Source organism: Salvelinus sp. IW2-2015, linkage group LG8 (assembly GCF_002910315.2).
Source record: "Salvelinus sp. IW2-2015 linkage group LG8, ASM291031v2, whole genome shotgun sequence".
Lineage (NCBI taxonomy): Eukaryota > Metazoa > Chordata > Actinopteri > Salmoniformes > Salmonidae > Salvelinus > Salvelinus sp. IW2-2015.
In genome coordinates this window covers 51,155,785-51,177,601 of record NC_036848.1, presented here as the reverse complement: position 1 = coordinate 51,177,601, position 21,817 = coordinate 51,155,785, and the positions used below count along the sequence as shown (strand labels likewise).

General features: G+C 42.7%; 1 protein-coding gene across 1 annotated transcript in view; it reads right to left on the bottom strand.

Moving 5' to 3' along the window:
* The window catches only part of dst (dystonin), a 183,203-nt gene that overhangs the window by 51,269 nt on the left and 110,117 nt on the right, over positions 1–21,817 (bottom strand). The window contains exons 35-49 of the mRNA XM_023993813.2: positions 14,882–20,947; positions 14,618–14,770; positions 13,392–13,607; positions 12,913–13,062; positions 12,456–12,689; positions 11,614–11,766; positions 6,260–6,493; positions 5,733–6,029; positions 4,867–5,415; positions 4,203–4,379; positions 3,175–3,298; positions 2,513–2,721; positions 1,789–2,106; positions 1,022–1,188; positions 674–830 (exon numbers count right to left, since the gene is read on the bottom strand). Of these exons, the coding sequence (XP_023849581.1) occupies positions 674–830; positions 1,022–1,188; positions 1,789–2,106; positions 2,513–2,721; positions 3,175–3,298; positions 4,203–4,379; positions 4,867–5,415; positions 5,733–6,029; positions 6,260–6,493; positions 11,614–11,766; positions 12,456–12,689; positions 12,913–13,062; positions 13,392–13,607; positions 14,618–14,770; positions 14,882–20,947 (9,204 nt within the window). The remainder of the gene's footprint in view (positions 1–673; positions 831–1,021; positions 1,189–1,788; positions 2,107–2,512; positions 2,722–3,174; positions 3,299–4,202; positions 4,380–4,866; positions 5,416–5,732; positions 6,030–6,259; positions 6,494–11,613; positions 11,767–12,455; positions 12,690–12,912; positions 13,063–13,391; positions 13,608–14,617; positions 14,771–14,881; positions 20,948–21,817) is intronic.

Here is a 21,817-nt window from a genome sequence, read left to right as displayed (position 1 = left end):
TATTTAGTGTATGACTCCCTGACGACTCCTATGTAAAACACTTCACATCCGTGTATTACTTTGGCATGGAAACTACTGTGAAGTTAGGGAGGACAAAATAGTAATATATTGCACCGCACTTCTCTTACTCCATTATAAAACACATTTGGTGCCAAGCCTGTGACTTGAGACGTGAGAACATAAGTTATTTAAACTTTTCTATCAAGGCCATTTGAAGAACAAGTTTTACATTCACCTCACATTGTAGAAAATARTTAGGAAGCTATAGAAATGCATTTATTAATGTCTACATTTGTTTTTGACACGTTTATTCTATTACAGACACCTTAATGCATACTTTTAAATTATATTATGTGAGCTAAACATAAAAATAAATACAAATGATATGAAACCATTTTCCTTAAAGTAATATTTTGAGATTACTAATGTTACTGTCCCCACTACAACAAAACAATGTTTAAATACAATGAATTTTGTCCTTGAAACRTTTAATTTACATTTTAGAATTCCTGAGTCCCAATATGGTGGCTTCAAAGCATCTCAATGGCCAATYCGTGGCTTCAGCAATCCAGGGTTTGTATACATCATTGGGTAGAACATACCATTTCCATGATGTAAATACTGTAAGTGAGGAAGCCTAGCTAATACAAGACTAGTCTGTCTGCTGACTTACATTGACTCTCTTCAGGTCCTTTGCTAGACTCTGTTCACTGCTGGTTGGCTGAACCACAGGGACTTTCTCTGTCGTCTCCTCCAGCCACGTCCTGAGAGCTCCGGCTGCAGCCCTGAAGTCTCCCAGCTGATCCTGGCAGGAAGACACCTCCTCCTCTCTGTGTCAGAGAAGGGAGAAGACAACCACYGTCACATCACATTACAGAGACATATCAAACATGCCAAAACAAGACTATCAACAGGCAAGAGAAAACAATCATGTGTAATCKTTTGTCAAATGAGAAGTATCCCCACAGTAACCTACACATGAGGACCAGCAGMTAGCTCTGCAACCGMCATCTTCACTTACTTCTCCTTCACAGTGTTTTTGAAGGCATTGAAGGTGTTGGAGAGGTTGTCCATCTTYCGCTGAATCTGGGCCTTGCTTCRCTCTGGACCCATAWTGGCCAGTTCCTTTGACAGCATCTGCAGCATTTCCACATCCTTGGCATGTTCAGCCAACTCAGTGTTAGTATCCTACAGAAACATTCAAATAGTTAGAAGATCATTACTGAGCAATGCGTGGTTGAACGTGTGCCATTAAAGGGGCAATCTGCAGTTGTTACATRCATTTTTGGACTTAATGATATGTACCAAGTGATTCTTGAAGAATATAACTTAGAAATGCCTCATGAGCTTAATTCAACTGTCGTACCACATCAGAACCRKAAATATCAYCTTGTTATACTGTAAACAAAGTAAATGTAAACAAACACTATATAGCCTCCAAACATGGTTAAAACTATCATTGTGATATCATGGATGGGTAGTTTTTGCATCCATAGCTCTGTCTATGGGCTCCCGAGTGGTACAGCGGTCTAAGGCACTGCATCTGACTGCTAGAGGCATCACTACTTTTAACTTGCCTAGTAAAATAAAGGTTAAATCAAATAAAATAGAGTGGTTGCATTTCTCCAGCCCCATCCCTCAGTTTTTTTACCGAAACTGGGTCTTGGAGTCCACTTTMMTATTTTTTTCAACTGCTGATTGCRGCTTTAAATMAACATATATCCTTTTAGAAAATACGCTCTGCTGAAAACATGTTCAAAGGATGAAACATATTTGATGACTAGCTACCTGCATGAGCTGCGAGAGCTCGTTGACGTTTTTCCCTGGTCCGTCTGTTTCAGAGAGGGCCTGAGAGCGCTTGAGCACAAACTGCTGCACCTTCTCCGTTGTCTTCTCAAACTCCTCCACCTTGTCCTTCAGCTGCTCCAGCTGGCCCTGCTTGTGTTTGTGCTTGTCACAGGCGTCAGAGAAGCGCTGAGACAGGGTGTCCATTTTGGACTGCAGCAGAGCCGCTGCAGCGGGGTCAGCTGTCTCCACAAACTTCTTAACCTTGGCCTTCATGGCAGAGATGCTGCTCTGGCGACTGGAAATATCCTGCTCCAGAGCCTGGAAGAGAAACAATGGATGAATTAGATTTTAGAGCCATTCTAACACTTTAAAAGTTTTTTATAGTTCAGGTTTCATCATCTGTAGAAGACAATGTAGAGACCACAGGAGGCTGTTAGGGGAGGATAGCTCATAATGACTTGAATGAAGTGATTGGAATGGTATCCAACACAAGGCCTTTATTTATGTTTGATGTGTCGATACCATTCCATTCATTTCAACCGTTACTATGAGCCATTCCTCCCCAATTAAGGTGCAACCAGCCGCCTGTGGTAGATACAAATCCAGAATCAACTGTTGAGCAAAAATGACCAGTTACATTAAGGTGAAGCTATGGTGATAATGATGTTGTGTCTATTTGACTGGCAGAAAACAGTTGTACAAAGTTAATGTTTACAGTACATACTGCCTCTTTGCTGAGCACATCTCCAATGGCTGCTGAATCCAGAGGGACTTGTCCTTTCTCCTTCACACTCTCCTCTACTCCCTCCATCCATCTCATCATCTCATCCAGGCCATCCTGGACACTCAGGGAGCGGGTCAGGGTGATCTGAAGCTTCTCATTACGATCACTCACTGACTTAGACAGGTTGTCATACCTCTCCACAATATCATCTAAGAGCAGAGTCAAAAGGCAATGGTTTTGGGTCAATGCTTAGCACTGGTAAAAGTTCATACCACTTTGGAATAACAATTCTTGAATTATGAGCAACTCAAGTCAGGGGTTTCACTGTTCTCTCTGTAAGACCTTCCAGCTAAGGTCATTCACATGGAAGAGATTACTGTATCATAAATATACAGCACATACAAAGAATACTTGAGAGTCGGCCAAAAGCAATATGATTAGGAATAAGGTAAACAGATTTAACATTCCAATACTACTATTTCACTCCAACATTTCTGAATTGCTATTTCACGGTGGTGTCAATGATAGTAACCACACATTGGCTGTGGCACTATATTGTCAAGTATTTCATTGTAAATATTCACWATATTGTCAAGTATTTCATTATAAAGATTTCTAGGAATAGCATTGGATGAGAATCCATACTTAGTCTGATCACTTACCCACTGTTTCATGGATATGGTCCTGATTGGTCAACAGGTCCCCCTGGGCGGTGACCAGAGAGTCAGCTGTTTTGCGGAGTGTCTCCACAGCAGTCTGACGACCAGTAGTCTGACCCTGCAGACCCTGACCATGACAAACACAGAGGATCAATGACAGTCAACATMACAGTCAACATGACAGTCAACATGACAGTCAACATGTCTTACAGACAAACCATACTGCTCCATATAGATATATAATTTAACTCCAGCTATACTATATCATTACATAAATGCTGTAATTATACAGATTTAAAGCTAGGGACACCTATTATGTATAAGCATCTAAAAATGAATTAAGCACTCAAATACTGGAACTATACTACTGCAACTGTACATACAGTTTGCTGCACTGCTTTGCACTCTGGGGGAAACATAGCATTGTTCTGCCATGATTTTGTTACCAAAACCAAAAGAGACACTTCTACATTCTTGAGTTTCAGGCGCCTCCAATCTCTGAGTCACTGCAATGCAACTCCCTAGAGAGATGTAATGAAACAAGACTCCCTCTCTCTCTACATGACATACTTTCATTTGCAAGCCAGCTGGACTCAAGAGTGTACTGCAGGTACATCATCTATGTCAGGATAATAGGCATTCTCTACGCCTCTGTCCAGTCCAACTCCAATCGTGAACCCCCCCACCCTCCACCCCTCCTCAAAGGCATACGCAAGCAAATGTACCCATGGCTAAGCTATTCGTGTCTTCGGACTGCTGGGAGGTTTGAATGTGGACCTATAAATAGCAGTGTTGTTTTAAAGTGAGTGGAAACACTGTATATGGAGAGGGGAGTCTGAAGCAGTGTAATGACCTCTAAACCCATTCACTTCTCAGAGCCATCAGTGAGTAAACTCTGAAAAAAAAGCTGTTGTGTAAACAGCTATTCCTCCACTTGCACTCTACCTCTGAGTCTGTTAGACTGCGGTAATGTGATTTGTGTTGATAAAGGTCATACTGATTTGGTGAGTATTTTTTGAGTTTTGTCATGCCTTGGTGTCCTCCAGCTGTTTCTGTAGGGTTTGAGGGTCGGCAGCGATGGCCTCAGACTGCTGCCTTCTGGCGTCCTCCTCTGAGTTGTTGAGCCACTTCAGGAGACCAGCAGCCGAGTCCTCATACTTCTTGTACTTGTCCACCACGTCTCTGAGATTGTTGCCAAGATCATTGCACTGAAATAAATGAGTTGAGATGTTGATTGCTACGGTAGTTACTAACTTTGAATGCATGGAGCATTGACCGCCTACTCTCTTATCAGCATCTAAAAAAGCTGGACAACAAAATAGTGTATAATGAAAGAGCATATAACCTGAATTATTTTTAAGATGCAGGGTTACACAAAATCAGCCTTTAACTCTCAATATGAGAGTGAACCAGTGTTGTGAAACAGAACAATAGCTCCTTTGTTTTCATTTTGTTCAAACAGAAATGCTACCCCCGTGTGGTGTGAGTAGGTTCTTACATTCCTTTAAAAAAAAAATCCATTCAATTGGCCTGAGACGTGTCTCATTCAGTGATTGATCTCACCCTACTGATTTAAATAGGTAGGCCTCCTGGTGCTACCTATAGGTGGTTCAGTGAACAACGTGCCTGTGATCATTAACTAGGCTTTAGCTCAGAGGGCTAAAACAGTCTTACTAGTACTGGTATAGAGTTTACCTGAGAGTGTAGGGCTTTGAAGCGACCAGCAGCTGAGTCAAGCTTCTCCTTCACAGCAGCACAGGTTGCAGTGGTATCCACCTCCAGCTGGGCATCTTTCCCACCAGGGTCCATGCGTCCGCAGGCCTTCGCCACGTCCAACACCTTCTGTCCTGAGATGGTGATGAACCGCAGGTCTCCCTTGTGGGAGATGACGTCCTCAGAGAAGCTCTTCTGTCTCTGGAGCTTTTCTGTGAGGTCGTTGAGAGCTCCAGCAGGGGCTCCCAGCTCCTCCACCTCCCCCTCTGCCTGCTGCAGCCAGCCCTCAAACTCCTCACAGTCTCCCTGGAACTTCTTCAGCTCCTCCTGAACCTGGACCACCTGCTTCATCTGCTGTTCTGCGTGGGTAAGGGAAGAGTTGTACCGTCCTTTCAGCTCCTGGATGTCCCTCTGGAGCTTGTCCTTATCCGTGGGCGACAAGGCATGGGCCTGGTGGTCCAGCAGAGCCTGGGCTGACTGGGTGGCCATGATCAGCTCCTGTTGCTGGGACAAGATCTCCTGGTGACGAGCCTGGAAAGGGGAGAGGGTCCATTCAAATTCAAAAAGCTTTATTGTCAAAGTTACATAATACAGAAAATGATCACATGATAAACATCAACACTGAAATGTAACACACAAGACAAAAGATGGATATCAAATATAAAATAAAGTGGAAAAATCGCATTTCAGTACAAAAGTATTTTGTGTGACAATGTGACTTGAAAAGATGAGAGAGAAGGTCAATGCAGCTATTAGAAAAAGGGACCCGAGTCATGTGTATCCAATGAATTTAACTGGCAACAAGCCACTATGAATCAAGCACCACCAGAGAGAATAGGTTAATTTACCTTGACTCTGTCATACTGCTTTTCCAGGTCCAGTTCTGGGGTCTTCCCTGTGGCCTGTCCTTCAGTGTCGTTGTCTGTAGTCTGGAAAGCGTTTCCATTGTTTCCATTGGGGTCATCATCCTCACCCAGAATGTTCTTGGCCGAGGTCTCCGACTGCAACGGCATGTTCCCGTTCTGTATGCCCATATGGTCTGTCTGTTCGCCCCCCATCACTTTCTCATTCCCCATGTTGTTGATCCAGTCCAGCAAACCCTCAATCTTGTTCTTGCTCTCCTCAAGCTGCTCAACAGCAGCCTCCTAAACAGGTTAGAATATAGTAAGTTAAAAGATGTTTAAGTTATATGTTTAAATAGATGAGATCTATACATTTTGACATAGATATTTTAAGTAGGCAATCATCAAGCAGAGTAACATGTGTCTTTAAGTGGATCTATCTTTTACTGTAAACTAGAAAGTTGAATTGTCACGATTCAGATCCAGACATATCCATAATGTTGATGCATGCAAAATACAATATGTTTTCCAACCTTCTCAGTCTCCTGTTTGATAGCAGTGGTCACAGACTTCTCCAGGTCTTTCCTGGACTCCTCTGCCCGTTGGTTGATAAGTTTGACCTTGCTCTCGGCGTCCTCCAGCTTGCTCTCGATGGCAATGATCTGATCTGGGGTCAGCGTAGACCGATTCTCATCCAGGAACTTCTTGGTGCTACTGATGACCTCATTCAAGGCACTGCCATTGGTCAAGATGTCTTTCTGCAAGGCCTGGACATTTAACATTTAACAAACACAGACGCAGAAAACATAATAAAATAAATATGAATTTATAAATTAGTGAACCCATCAAACAAGATTCAGTATAATAGCAATACATATGTAAAACAATGTGTATAACTGTTTATACCATGGTATTGTTGAATAGTTGTTTCTGATTGGCTTGAAGGGCATTCTAGAACGTGCATTATTTCCCTATGACACATGCTATATTTGCACTGTAGAATTCGATGGCTATAGTTCATTCGTACATGTTCTATTTTTGAACTGCTTTTGAAATTATTGGCATTGTTAAATTCGATTTTCATAATGGCAAGCTAGGGCTGATAGTTTCGTTAGCTAAACTAGCAAGTATTTTGTGAAACATCACAGCACAGTTGAAAAATATCTGCAAATAGATATCAAAACTGGATTGTCTTCAGCGATAGATGTGAGGGGTTGAGTGGAGCTGAATGGTGGGACTAAAAACAAACAAAAGATAACTATTGTAAAATATACTGTGTCCGTAAAATGTACAGTACCAGTCAAACATTTGGACACACCTACTCATTCAATGATCTTTCTTTATTTGAACTATTTTCTACATTCTACAAACTATGAAATAACACATGGAATCATGTAGTAACCAAAAAAGTGTTAAACAAATCAAAATGTATTTTAGATTATAGATTCTTCAAAGTAGCCCACCTTTGCCTTGATGGCAGCTCAAATCAAATCAAATGTTATAGGTCACATACACATGGTTAGCAGATGTTAATACGAGTGTAGCGAAATGCTTGTGCTCCTAGTTCCGACAATGCAGTAATATCTAACAAGTAATCTAACAAATTCACAACAACTACCTTATACACACAAATGTAAAGGGATGAATAAGAATATGTACATATAAATATATGGATGAGCGATGGCTGTGCGGCATAGGCAAGATGCAGTACATGGTATATAATACAGTATATACATATGAGATGAGTAATATAATATGTAAACATTATTAAAGTGGCGTTATTTAAAGTGACTAGTGATACCTTTATTAAGTCCATTTATTTAAGTGGCCAGATATTTGAGTCTGTATGTTGGCAGCAGCCTCTCTATGTTAGTGATGGCTGTTTAACAGTCTGATGGCCTTGAGATAGAAGCTGTTTTTCAGTCTCTCGGTCCCAGCTTTGATGCACCTGTACTGACCTCGCTTTCTGGATGATAGCGGGGTGAACAGGCAGTGGCTCGGGTGGTTCTTGTCCTTGATGATATTTTTGTTCTTCCTGTGACATCGGGTGCTGTAGGTGTCCTGGAGGGCAGGTAGTTTACCCCTGATGATGCATTGTGCAGACCGCACTACCCTCTGGAGAGCCTTGCGGTTGAGGGCGGTGCAGTTACCGTACCAGGCAGTGATACAGCCCGACAGGATGCTCTCTATTGTGCATCTGTAAAAGTTTGTGAGTGTTTTAGGTGACAAGCCAAATTTCTTCAGCCTCCTGAGGATGAAGATGCGCTGTTGCGCCTTTTTCACCACGCTGTCTGTGTGGGTGGACCATTTCAGTTTGTCCGTGATGTATACACAGAGGAACTTAAACGTTCCACCTTCTCTACTGTCCCGTTGATGTGGATGGGGGGGTGCTCCCTCTGCTGTTTCCTGAAGTCCACAATCATCTCCTTTGTTTTGTGATGTTGAGTGAGAGGTTATTATCCTGACATAACACTCCGAGGGCCCTTACCTCCTCCCTGTAGGCCGTCTTGTCAATGCTTTGCACACTCTTGGCATTCTCTCAACCAGTTTCACCTGAAATGCTTTTCCAACAGTCTTGAAGGAGTTCCTACATATGCTGAGCACTTTTTGCTAGCTTTTCCTTCACTCTGCCGTCCAACTCATCCCAAACCATCTCAATTTGGTTGAGGTCGGGTGATTGTGGAGTCCAGGTCATCTGATGCAGCACTCCATCACTCTCCTTCTTGGTAAAATAGCCTGGATGAGTGTTGGGTCATTGTCCTGTTAAAAAACGAATGATAGTCGCACTAAGCGCAAACCAGATGGAATGGTGTATCGCTGCAAAATGCTGTGGTAGCCATGCTGGTTTAGTGTGCCTTGAATTCTAAATAAATCACAGACAGTGTCACCAGCAAAGCACCCCCACACCATCACATTTCCTCCTCCATGCTTCACGGTGGGAACCACACATGTGGAGATCATCCGTTCACCTACACCGCGTCTCACAAAGACACAGTGGTTGGAACCAAAAATCTCACATTTGAACGCATCAGACCAAAGGACAGATTTCCAGCGGTCTTTCTTGGCCCAAGCAAGTCTCTTCTTTTTATTGGTGTCCTTTAGTAATGGTTTCTTTGCAGCAATTCGACCATGAAGGCCTGATTCACGCAGTCTCCTCTGAACAGTTGACGTTGAGATGTGTCTGTTACTTGAACTCTGTGAAGCATTTATTTGGGCTGCAATTTCTGAGGCTGGTAACTCTAATGACCTAATCCTCTACAGCAGAGGAGAACCAGCAAGCGTGAGAGCCAGTTTCATAATAGCGCTTGCTGGTTTTTGCGACTGAACTTGAATAAACTTTCAAAGTCCTTGAAATTTGACTGATCGACTGACCTTCATGTCTTAAAGTAATGATGGATTGTCTTTTCTCTTTGATTATTTGAGCTGTTCTTGCCATAATATGAACTTGGTCTTTTACCAAATAGGGCTATCTTCTGGATACCAACCCTATCTTGTCACAACACAACTGATTGTCTCAAAAGAATTAAGAAGGAAAGAAATTCCACAAATTAACTTTTAACAAGGCACACCTGTTAATTAAAATATATTATAGGTGACTATCTCATGAAGCTGGTTGAGAGAATGCCAAGAGTGTGCAAAGCTGTCATCAGTGCAAAGGGTGGCTATTTTGAAGAATCTCAAATCTCAAATATATTTTGATTTGTTTTATACATGATTCCATTTGTTTTATTTCATAGTTTTGATATCTTCACTATTATTCTACAATGTAGAAAATAGTACAAATAAAGAAAAGCTGCAATGAGTAGGTGTCCAAACCTTTGACTGGTACTTGTAATATATATATATATATATATATTATATATAATATATATATATAATATTATATATATTATATATATATATATACAGTGGGAGAGAACAAGTATTGTGATACACTGCCGATTTTGCAGGTTTTCCTACTTACAAAAGCATGTAGAGGTCTGTAATTTTTATCATAGGTCACTTCAACTGTGAGAGACGGAATCTAAAACAAAATCCAGAAAATCACAGTATTGATTTTAAGTAATTAATTTGCATTTTATTGCATGACATAAGTTTTTGATCACCTACCAACCAGTAAGAATTCCGGCTCTCAGACCTGTTAAGTTTTTCTTAAGAAGCCCTCCTGTTTCTCCACTCATTACCTGTATTAACTGCACCTGTTTGAACTCGTTACCTGTATAAAAGACACCCTGTCCCACACACTCAATCAAACAGACTCCAACCTCTCCAACAATGGCCAAGACCAGAGAGCTGTGTAAGGACATAGGGCTAAAATTGTAGACTCTGCACAAGGCTGGGATGGGCTACAGGACAAATAGGCAAGCAGCTTGGTGAGAAGGCAACAACTGTTGCGCACAATTATTAGAAATGGAAAGAAGTTCAAGATGACGTCAATCACCTCGTCTGGGCTCGCATGAAGATATCACCTCGTGGGGCATCAAAATGATCATGAGGAAGGTGAGGGATCAGCCCAGAACTACACGGCAGGACCTGGTCAATGACCTGAAGAGAGCTGGGACCAGAGTCTCAAAGAAACCATTAGTACACACTACGCCGTCAATGGATTAAAATCCTGCAGCGACGCAAGGTCCCCCTGCTCAAGCCAGCGCATGTCAGGCCGTCTGAAGTTTGCCAATGACCATCTGCGATGATCCCAGAGGAGGAATGGGAGAAGGTCATGGTGGTCTGATGAGACAAAAATATAACTTTTTGGTCTAAACTCCACATCGCTGTTGTTTGGAGAAGAAGAAGGATGAGCAAACCCCAGAACTCCCAAACGTGAAGATGGGGGTGGAAACATCATTCTTTGGGGCTGCTTTTTCTGCAAAGGGGAAGGACGATGCACGCGTATTGAGGGGAGGATGGATGGGGCCATGTATCGCGAGATTTTGGCCAACAACTCCTCCTCAGTAAGAGCATTGAAGATTGGTCGTGGCTGGGTCTTTCCAGCATGACAACGACCCGAACACACAGCAGGGCAACTAAGGAGTGGCTCGTAAGAAGCATCTCAAGGTCCTGGAGTGGTCTATGCGCAGTTCCAGACCTGAATCCAATAGAAAATTTTGGAGGAGCTGAATTCCGTATTGCCCAGCGACAGCCCGAAACCTTGAAGGATCGGAGAAGGTCTGTATGGAGGAGTGGCCAAAATACCCTGTGCAGTGTGTGCAAACCTGGTCAAGACTACAGGAAACGTATGAATCTCTGTAATTGCAAACAAAGGTTTCTGTACCAAATATTAAGTTCTGCTTTTCTGATGTATCAAATACTTATGTCATGCAATAAAATGCAAAGGAATTAGTTAAAAATCATACAATGTGATTTTCTGGATTTTTGTTTTAGATTCCGTCTCTCACAGTTGAAGTGTACCTATGATAAAAATTACAGACCTCTACATGCTTTGTAAGTAGGAAAACCTGCAAAATCGGCAGTGTATCAAATACTTGTTCTCCCCACTGTATATATATATATATATAATATATATAATATATATATTACACATTCCCAGTGGCAAATCTGTTCAATTATAGCCATGGTAAAAACTTGATAATCAACTCGGGGCTCTATGCGTTCTCTGGAAAATAATGCACCTCCGTGGAAGGTCAGTTCCACTTCGCTAGCGCGTCGTAGAACACACCTTCCACATTGTTCATTATTTTCCATAGAACGCATAGCCCCTCGACTTCGTCTCGGTCCTAACAACACCCGTGCCAATATATCCTCCAAACACCGGCTTCTCTGGCATTATCACTTAAGTATACGATAAAAAAAGAAAAAAGACTGTAGCCACACACTCTGAAGCTCAGATGTAATTGATTGACTAGTTAACCAGCATGTTTTACTGAACCTGATGCTCTTGCTGCACATGCTGCAGGTCTTCCACACTCGCTGCACCCTTGGTCTGCTGCTGATGGCCTATCAGACGGTTCTCTGTATTGGTCAGGTTGTCACACAGCTCCTGCAGCTTGTCTGAGATCACCTTCTGTTTCTCCTCCATGTACTGCACATATCAGAGATCAATGTTACTATGTTACACTCCACCCAACAGGTCTCAGTTTACACTACATGTTACATACTAATCATACCGGACATTTATAGACAGTCAACCCCCTAGGAAAATGGTCTGAGTATGCTGTAAACATGCTAGCCACACAACAAGCCAGCTTTCTGACTTGGTAAAGAAAGAGGACGGGTCCAGTAGACAGCAATAGGACATTCACAAGTGTGTTAGTGCTGACTGAGGTTGGTGGGGGAAAACGTCCCCACACTGAAGATGCATTTTGAGTTTATCTTCTGGAGTTTAGAGTTCAAAGGTGTCTTGAAGCCTGTGAAACGTGAACACGACCAGGAGAAAGGTTAGCGTTTGGCAGTGGTCAAGCAGTGATCTTTGTGTTGTTAAAAGACAAATGCAATAGAGTAATTTCTAATTAAAACACATTCAAAGCACATCATTCTAAATCTTACTTAATGAATTCTAGTGACATACAATATTATGTTATAAATATTCAAAAATATATAGAAATACAATATTTAGTTTATATGACCATAAAATACATAAACAACCACACTTCACACTCATGCTCACCTCACTTCAACCAAAACATTTTCATAGTTTTCTCAACAAACTGAAAGCGACTCTTTCCAAGGTGCAATGGCCCCCCTATGTAAAATAGTAATTTGGGTCCAAACCTTCTGCTGACTCTTGTCCTCTTTGATCTCCAGGTGGCGTTCCAGGGTGCGTCTCTGTTTGGCCACCCTCTCCGTCTGTTCCTTAAACGCCCTCTGGGTGGCGCTGAGAGACTTGAGGAGGTGCCTGCTCTGGGCCGGACTCAGGAACTGGGCATGCTCTGAGATAAAGTACTGGATGTCAAACGCAGTGTCCTCCAGATGTCTGTGGGTCCCTGACAGATTAGTCTCCATGCCCTAGAAACACAGACACAGGAGGTCATGGACGTGGAAGGAATCAATCAACACAACTCATTGGATGTTTAAATATAATGCATACATGCAGTGTGTATTTCAATATATTGTGCCATTCAAGGGAAAAACAACAAACTTTTATTTATTTTCGTCCATATAACCTTCAAATACTGTTTGACAACTCTAGGTGAATAAGGAACATGGAGAATAAGGTATAAAAATATACCTTATTCTTTTGGATCATGTCTTTCACTGTGTCCAAGTCAGATGTGTTCAGGATGTCGAGGTTGCCGGCCATCTCAGAGTTGTCATGAATACAGCCTGATAGTCTATCAAGGGTACTGAGGAGATCCTGGTATGTTGACTTCAACTGGGCCTGAAAAACACAATGAAGACTCTGTATTTACTTCGTATTTACTGCAGTTCAGTAACACAACTTCCTACAGATGTAGGATCTTAATTTGACCATCCTGTTGTAGGAGAACTTTCCTGCAATGCAGGAAATTTAAAACTTGTAGTATATTTGAGGTTTACAAAGGCTTCTGACCGAAAAATGTATCAACCACTACAAAAATATCCATTCATTATAATCCACAAAATAATTCACATTTCCTGTTGCTGCATGATTATTTTCCTGCTGTAGCAAACTGGCTCAAACTAAGATCCTACATGTGTATATCAAAACAATGAGAAACAAACACTGACCTTTCCTGTATCAATAGCCTGCCTTAGAACATAATTATTTTCTGCAGACATCTGGCAAACGTCTGCAAAAACTGGCTGCAACTCTCGAAAGGCTGAAGCCAGATCTTGGTGGATATGCGTGGGAACGAGCGCACTGGCAGACTTTAACAGCTGCTTGGTTATGTCCAGATCTCTGGTCAGAATGCCAGCCAGTGTAGAGAGATGTGCTTCCAACGACTAGAAACAGAGTGAATTTAGTCAGAAAATAGGAAAGTGACATGTAAGAAGTGGGTGAATATTGAGACAGATGCTAAATGCAAGGAGGAGAAACTTAGAAACAGAAATAAAGAGAGAAATTGAAGTAGCTCGAAAGTACTCGATGGTTGCATATTCTTTCACTGAGGGAGAGTTATGATAGTGTATTCAAGCATACAGCTGAAGTCAGAAGTTTACATACACCTTAGCCAAATACATTTAAACTCAGTTTTTCACAATTCCTGACATTTAATCCTTGTAAAAGTTCCCTGTCTTAGATCAGTTAGGATCACCACTTTATTTTAAGAATGTGAAATGTCAGAATAATAGTAGAGAGAATGATTTATTTCAGCTTTTATTTCACTCATCACATTCCCAGTGGGTGAGAAGTTTACATACATTCAATTAGTATTTGGTAGCATTGCCTTTAAATTGTTTAACTTGGGTCAAACGTGTCGGGTAGCCTTCCACAAGCTTCCCAAAATAAGTTTGGTGAATTTTGGCCCATTCCTCCTGACAGAGCTAGTGTAACTGAGTCAGGTTTGTAGGCCTCCTTGCTTGCACACACTTTTTCAGTTCTGCCCACACATTTTCTATAGGATTGAGGTCAGGGCTTTGTGATGGCCACTCCAATACCTTGACTTTGTTGTCCTTAAGCCATTTTGCCACAACTTTGGAAGTATGCTTGGGGTCATTGTCCATTTGGAAGACCCATTTGCGACCAAGCCTTAACTTCCTGACTGATGTGTTGAGATGTTGCTTCAATATATCCACATAATATTCCTGCCTCATGATGCCATCTATTTTGTGAAGTGCACCAGTAGATGTCCTAACCGACTTGCCAAAACTATAGTTTGTTAACAAGAAATGTGTGGAGTGGTTGAAAAACAAGTTTTAATGACTCCAACCTAAGTGTATGTCAACTTCCGACTTCAACTGTATATATAGTATTTTTGCTAAACTTTTATTACATTGTGTACGTGATAACAAACCTGAGATTCATCCAGATGACTGTTTAACTCCTCCATATTGTTACTCAGAGAGCCCTGCTGGGATGACAGGACATTCCTGATCTCCTCTAGAACATCTGCATGATCCTGAAGTCTGCCCACACACTCCAGATAATCCTGGGTGGAGTACTGTTGCTGGAAATACATAATATTCATGAATAATACATAATCAATACATAATATGTCATATAAATTAAGAATAGTTATTTTTCTAGGCATTTATATGCGTTTCGAACATTAACTTACCCTGACTTTAGATTGAACTGGTTCAGCATTGCCTGTGTCTGAAATGGTTTCAACCTCTGTAGATTGACATAGGTCAGGAGCTTCCATGGGATCTGCCACGGCACCTTCAGCCTCATCTGATGAGCCCTCCTCCTGGATGATCTCCAGGTTGTGTGGCCTGCCCTCGTGAGGAGCACCGCCCAGAATACTGCTCAAGGTTCCTATCACATCGCTGAGCATGGCAGGGTCTTGGCTTGAGGATAAACTTTGAAGAACCTGCAGAAGCTGAGACTGAATCTGGGTCATATCAGATGGAGGGGTTTCTTCATGGAGGGGTTCCCCTTCCTCTTCCTCCGGACTAGTTTTACCTGAACGGAGAGCCTCCTGCTTCAACAGATCCCTGAGGAGATCTGGGCTACTACTTTTCATAAGCCCAGGCGCTGCATCTGTCTCCTCACCAAAATCACCAAAACCTCTTCCATGGGACTGTGGATTGTCCTGTATCAGGTTGATGATGTCCTCCACTGCTTGGGTCTCAGCCTTTTGCAAGTCATCGACATCTGCCCCCTCCACTCTCATTCTCACCAGCTCATCTAAACCAGACCTTAGAGCAGTATAGATCGCCAACGCAGGTGGTGGGACACTATCATGTGTCATTAAGTCTGGTGGAACATCAACAGTCATCAGATGGGGATGATTCTCATCAGCACCACATTGATTCTGCCTACATGTAAGATCTGATCCGAGGCCAAGCTTTACCGGATGCCCTGAGGTCATTTCTGATGTTGAGGGTGTATTGGAGTGAGAGTCTGGTTGAGCATTAGCGGCCATCGGTTGGGGATGATTCTCAACAGAACCACATTCATCTTGTTTAACATCTGTTCTCATACCTGGCTCTTTTGCCTTTAATGGATTTCCTGAGGTCATTTTTGATGCTGACAACGAACTTGTATCATTGCTACTTGTCTGTCCTGTCTGTGATGTTGCTTGATCAGTAATCTGTGAGAGACCATCATCAGATGAGCCTTCTTTTCTCCCTGGTTTGCTGTCACCACTCCTGCTTGATTCAACCCTGTCATTAGCTTTAGCTTCAACATTAGCGTTTGAATTTGGCAGGCGTTTATCAGTCAGTGTCGGATCAGGGGTGATTGTGCTAGATATCTCTTTAATGGGAGCAGTCTGTAACTGCTCTTGATCACCTATATCGTAGCTGTCTTTATTGTCACTGCCTGATTTTATGCTATGTACACTGGATACAATAGCTAAATCAGATAAGTTAGTCAACTGCACTGGAGTCTTTTTCTGAATGGTGGGGTTACTATGACTGTGCCCGTTTTGAGAGGATGTGGGCTCGATTTCGCCACCAACATCCCTCTCTGATTTCACTAGAGGTCGCTGAGGTGACACAGTGTTAAACGATGAAACGCCATCACCATTTATTACAGTTTTATCCCCTCTGACACCCACATCTCCGGACACTGTGCTTGTTACATCGCCAGACAAATCTCTTGGTGATGAGCTATCTATTCTCCGGTCTGACTCCTTGACTAGCTGGCTGGCTGGCGGCTGAACAGTGTTCTCCATTTTCCTTTCATCAGACAACAGATCACTATGTGATGAGCACGACACGCTTGAGTCACTCTGAACAGGACAAACAGTCTGGTCCCCCACTATCTCAGGGTATCCTGCTCCCAGCTGCCCATCACCCGGAGTGAAGCCAACCGCCTCGCAGGACAGATCAGTGTCTCTCCTCAGAGAACTGCTACCGTCTTCCTCTGTCTGTCTCAATTCCTCAGCCTGGTGCTGAGGTGCTCCACTATCTCCACTATCGCTCAAACTGAGAGAGTTTGATCTGTTTGACGAAATGGAATTTTGGATGGAATTTCTAGACCCAGGGACAATGTCTGACAGTGAACTAGTGGGGGCATGTGAGGCACTATCTTCCCTTAATGAAGATGGTGTTTCAAGTTCATGGATGACACGTCCCTCTGTTACCTGATCTGACAGGATAGGTGATATGATCTGTCTACATACAGGCCCATGACTAATGGTGAATGAAGGTAGTAAGGCCTGTGAATCGCAGTTCTGTTCTTTGCTTCCTTCTGCGTACAAATCTTCCCGTGCATGTCCATCCCTATTCTCTATCCATTCTTCCTCATCAGAGTCATCAAGAACCAAAACCGACAGCTTTTTGTCTGTTTGATGCTGCCGTATATTCTCAGCCTCATCGTTGTCTATGAGGCCCAGACTCTGGGAATATGAAATGCTGTGAGTACAGTGTCTATCAGGGTGGATGATTGCTTTGTGTACTGGGTCTGAGTGAAGGATCTCTTCAGCCAAATCATCATCAATCATCGCTGAATCCAGTGCTTCACTCACACTAATAGTACATCCAGACTTGGGGTCATGTACACCACCCAACAGGCTATGCTGTTCCGTGATCTGCAGGGGTATCTGGGAGGATATGGAGCCTTTAGACACAGCTTCTTTCAGGGTTGCCACTGTGCTTTTCTCTTCCTCTAAGACATCTCCCTTGTGGAGCTGCAATGCCCACACATCTAACACAGTGTCCTCGTCCACAAGGCCCTTATCAAAAGGTGCATCAAGGTCACAGCGTTTCTCAGAAATTATACACAAAATGCCACCCTCTTCAACTTGGGGTCTGAGAAGGTGGGTCGCAAGTCCTCTCTCATCTTCATTGTCCCACACTACTTCTTCAGTGCATGGAAACGCTGTGGTTGTGTCAAGGATGTCTGTCAATACAGTGGCCAATAGCGATGACTCAAAGTTGGTGTCCTTGTCTGTCTCACAGCCAGGTGTCACTGGATATGTGGGACGTTGTGGGGAACCTTGTGCAACTGAGGCCAAGGGCAGGCCTGTGTCTTTCCCTGAGCACAAAGTAGAGCTTTTCGGTACTGTTTGTGTGGCTGAACTTCCTTTAGGTTGATTATCTGAAGCAATATCTGTTTCTGAATCCATTTTAAATGGTGTTGGGCTTGTGCTCATTGTGTTGGTTTGATCGATTCTGTCAGACACATCACCCATTTCAAAGGAAGGTTGCCTGGTATTTTTTTCAGAGTCAATAGATATGGATGATTCGTCTGTGAAACCGTGTGCTACCTCCATTTTGGAATGTCGTGGATTGTTTTCAGAGCTAGAATATTCCTTTTGTGCTGGCATCCTTTTGGAATCTGGTGCAGCTGAGGGGAAACTCCTGCCTGTGTCATTCACTGAGCACAATAGTGGGTGGGTTGACCTTTCCAAAATGATTTGTGTGGCTGACCCTTCATTGAAAGTGAGAGCCTCTTGTGGTTGATTATCTGAAGTTATATGTGAGGTTTCTACATCAATTTCAAAGGGTACTATACTTGTGTTGTTTATCTTCTTCTTCTTCGAAACATTTGCTTCAGAATCAGACTGCTGGATAGTATTTTCAGAATCAACTGAGCAGAATCTAGGAGTTGAGCTTTCCAAAATGGTTTGTGTGGCGGAACCTCCACTGGCTGTATCTTTTGGTTGATTATCTGAATAAGTTTCAAAGGTGACTAAATCAATTTCAGTTAGCGCTGGGCTCGTACTGGTATTTTTACAAGAGCTAACCTCTACAAATGCTTCCTCTGTGAGGCCTTTTGCCTCCACCTTTTTAGAATCCTTGGCACCTGATGTCAGGCGCATGTCTGTGTCATTCACTAAGCACAATCTGGGAGGAGCTGAGCTTTCCAAAACAGTTTCTGAAGCTGAAACTCCATTGACAGTCTCTTGTGGTTGATAATCTGAAGGTATTTCTGAAGTTTCTACACCAATTTCAAATGATGATGAGCTTGTACCGTGTCTGGTCCTTTGATAGATGCTATAAGTCAAAACATTGTCTTTAGAATCAGGTTGTCTGGCATTCTTTTCAGAATGAACAGCTACAGATGCTTCGTCTGTGATGCATTGTGCTAGCAAGCTAATGTCTTTGCCACCCACTGAGCATGATTTAGTACGGGTTGAGCTTTCCGACATGGCGTGTGGGGCTGATTCTCCTATTGGTTGATTATATAAAGCTTTATCTGAGGTTTCTAAACCAATTTCAAAGGGTGATGGGCCATCAGACAAAACAGAATCATGCTGTCTGTTATTCTTAACAGAGCTATGAAATTTCTCTGTGAAATCGTGTGCTATCATCATTTTGCAATCCAGTGCACCTGAGGGCAAGCTCATGTCTGTGGAAGGAGTTTGTGTGGCTGAACTTCCAGTGAAAGTCTCTTTTGATTGATTATCTGAGGATTCTACATCAATTCCAATGGGTGCTAGACTTATACTGCTTGTGTTCTTTTGATAGATGCTAATGTCAGAATCAGGCTGTGTGGTATTGTTTGCACAGTCAATAGCTGAAGGAGAATCCTCTGTTCCATCATGTGCTACCACCTTCACCACATTATTAGAAAATGCTTTATTGTCAGATTGCTTATAATCTGACTCCTCCTCCTTGAAGAAATGTGAAGCATGATGGTCTTTCATTGTTCCATCTGTTTCCTCGTTAATGTGCAAATATCCAAAATCCTCAGTATTGCTGTCAAAGGACATCTCTGAATCTTCAGAAATGTCTTCTTTCAATGACATGTCCTCGAAAGTGCCATTACCAGGTCCAGTGTTGTATACCTGGTTTTCAGTTGTCTCTACTGAAATGTCAACTAAAAGTTCTGCCATTTTAGTCAACTGTCCATCGAATATTAAAAGCCTTTGTCCTGATTTTGGATCCATGTAACTATTCATTGTGAGGTATGAGATAAATAACTGTTTTGCCTCAATGGAAGATGGGGTATTTATGTTCTCATAATCAATCTCATTATCATCTGTAGTGCGATGGGATCCTCCAATCTGAAGCTCTCTCAACATCAGCCAGTTAGAAAATCTGTCATTAAGATCATCAACATCAGGAAAAACATCTGGTATTTCAATGGTTTTCAATACCTCTGCTGTGTGTACATCAATGAAACCATTTTGAGTAGCAGAGTTAATATCCACTACCTCTGAGTATTCTGGTATGTAAAGGGACGCTATTTTCTGTCTTTTGCTGAGCAGTTTGAATGCGAGCTGACTGGTGATGATTTGGTGCCGCAGAGAGGTGGAAATGGTCAAGATTTCACCAGAGTGAGGCCATAAAAGTCCCATGAGCCCCTTCTGTTTCTCCAGCACCAAGAGTGCACTGCTAAAGCTCATCAAATCACACTGAACAGCCTCATCCACTGTTAGCCTTTTGCCATTCTGAGGGTTCACTATACCTCCAGTTTGGGCCTGCTGGCTCAGTATCCCACTGGCAGTGTCTTGATCGATCAAGCCCTCTGACAGGGCTTGCTCTACAGTGAGCTTACTGCCTGTTTTGGGATCGGCGATACCGCCTGCAAACAGCTGAGCACCCAGCAGCCTCAACGTGGTCTCTCTGTCAATCAACCCTTCATGAACAGCCCTAAGTACACTCATCTCCCTTCCGGATGTCAACTCTATGCTCCCATTGTGGCTCTTCTTTACTGGCAGCAGTCGCAGTCCAGTCTCCTCATCAACCACGCTCCTCTGTACCAGCTGGGTGAGCGAGACCTTCTCTGCCGTGCCGGGGTTGATCAGGTCCTTCCATGTGTCCTGTCTCTCCAGGAGCTTGACATACAGATGTGCAGGGATCAGGCCAAACTGAAAGGCCCTCTCCAGGGTCAGTACATCCCCTGTGTAGGACACCCTCAACCCACCTGTAGCCAGCTGGATCTCTATAACCTTCATGGCGAGGCGCTCAGAGATGGCCCCCTCTCTAAGCGCTGCCATCACAGGGAGAGGTTCTGAAGAGAACGGAGGGCTCAGGATACTCCGGTTGGCTTCGTTGAGCTCTCTGAGCTGCTTCCAGGTGGCCTCGTCAATGAGGTTGTGATGGAAAGCTTCGTCTAGCTCCAGACACATCCTGAACTGAGGCAGAACGAGGCCAGAGGTGATGAGCTGAGCCTCCAGGAGACTGAGCCCAGTGGTGTGGTCGATCATGCCGCTCTGGACAGAGCTAAACACAGAGTAGACCTCTATACTTCCCACTTCGAGAACGCCTTCAATGGTCTGAAACTCCTGTGGAAAAATTTATTTAGCATTATGAGTAGACATATTCTCCATTAAATTTCAAAATCCAAAATGTTATGACAAAAATCATATTGTTTATTTATAATTTACATTATTGTTGAAAAATTGTCATACTAATTAAATTCACACTGTATTCTAAAGCAAGGTGAAACATGTACTCACCCCTCAGACAGGCATTTGAATGTTAACAGTTCATACGCAACAGTGCAAGGCTGTGTCAGTGTGATTCAACAGCAAGAAGAAGTGGATACACTAAAAGCTGGCATGCATCTGTGAACAGAATATTCACTATCTTGCAAAACAAGAGAGCAAGTTAGACACGACACATCAAGGCTGTTATATTTGGTTGTTGGTGACCACCTGTAAGAATGAAAAGGAGATCAGCAAAGCTTGGTTTCAATGATGGCTGTGAAAAGTCATAATGAGGCTGGGTGACATGAAACACAAATGCTCCTAGACCTAGAAGCATGTTTACAGCATACTCAGTTTCATTGGGTTTTGGAAAAAAAACGAATTTCCCTACTCTCGAGAAATCTACTTTCCCTCTCTTTGTTCACAAGTAAATACAGTGGTTTTAAGATGACAATGTATGTAGCACAAGAGAAAACCATGCTAGAGCCCATATAGGAAACAGGGTTAGTCATGCAGTTGAACAGTAGATGGCATTGTTTGTGCATAATTTCTCACACCACACTGCAAACGCCAATCCAGTGTTTCAGAAGCCCTGTTTATACCTGCCGTTAACATGTGTCCTTCGTCCTGAGCTTGTCCTGATCTTGACCTGGTCTTGTCTGTTTACACTTATAAGATCTAATCACAATCATATCTAGAAATGTAGGCACAATCAGAATGTGGACA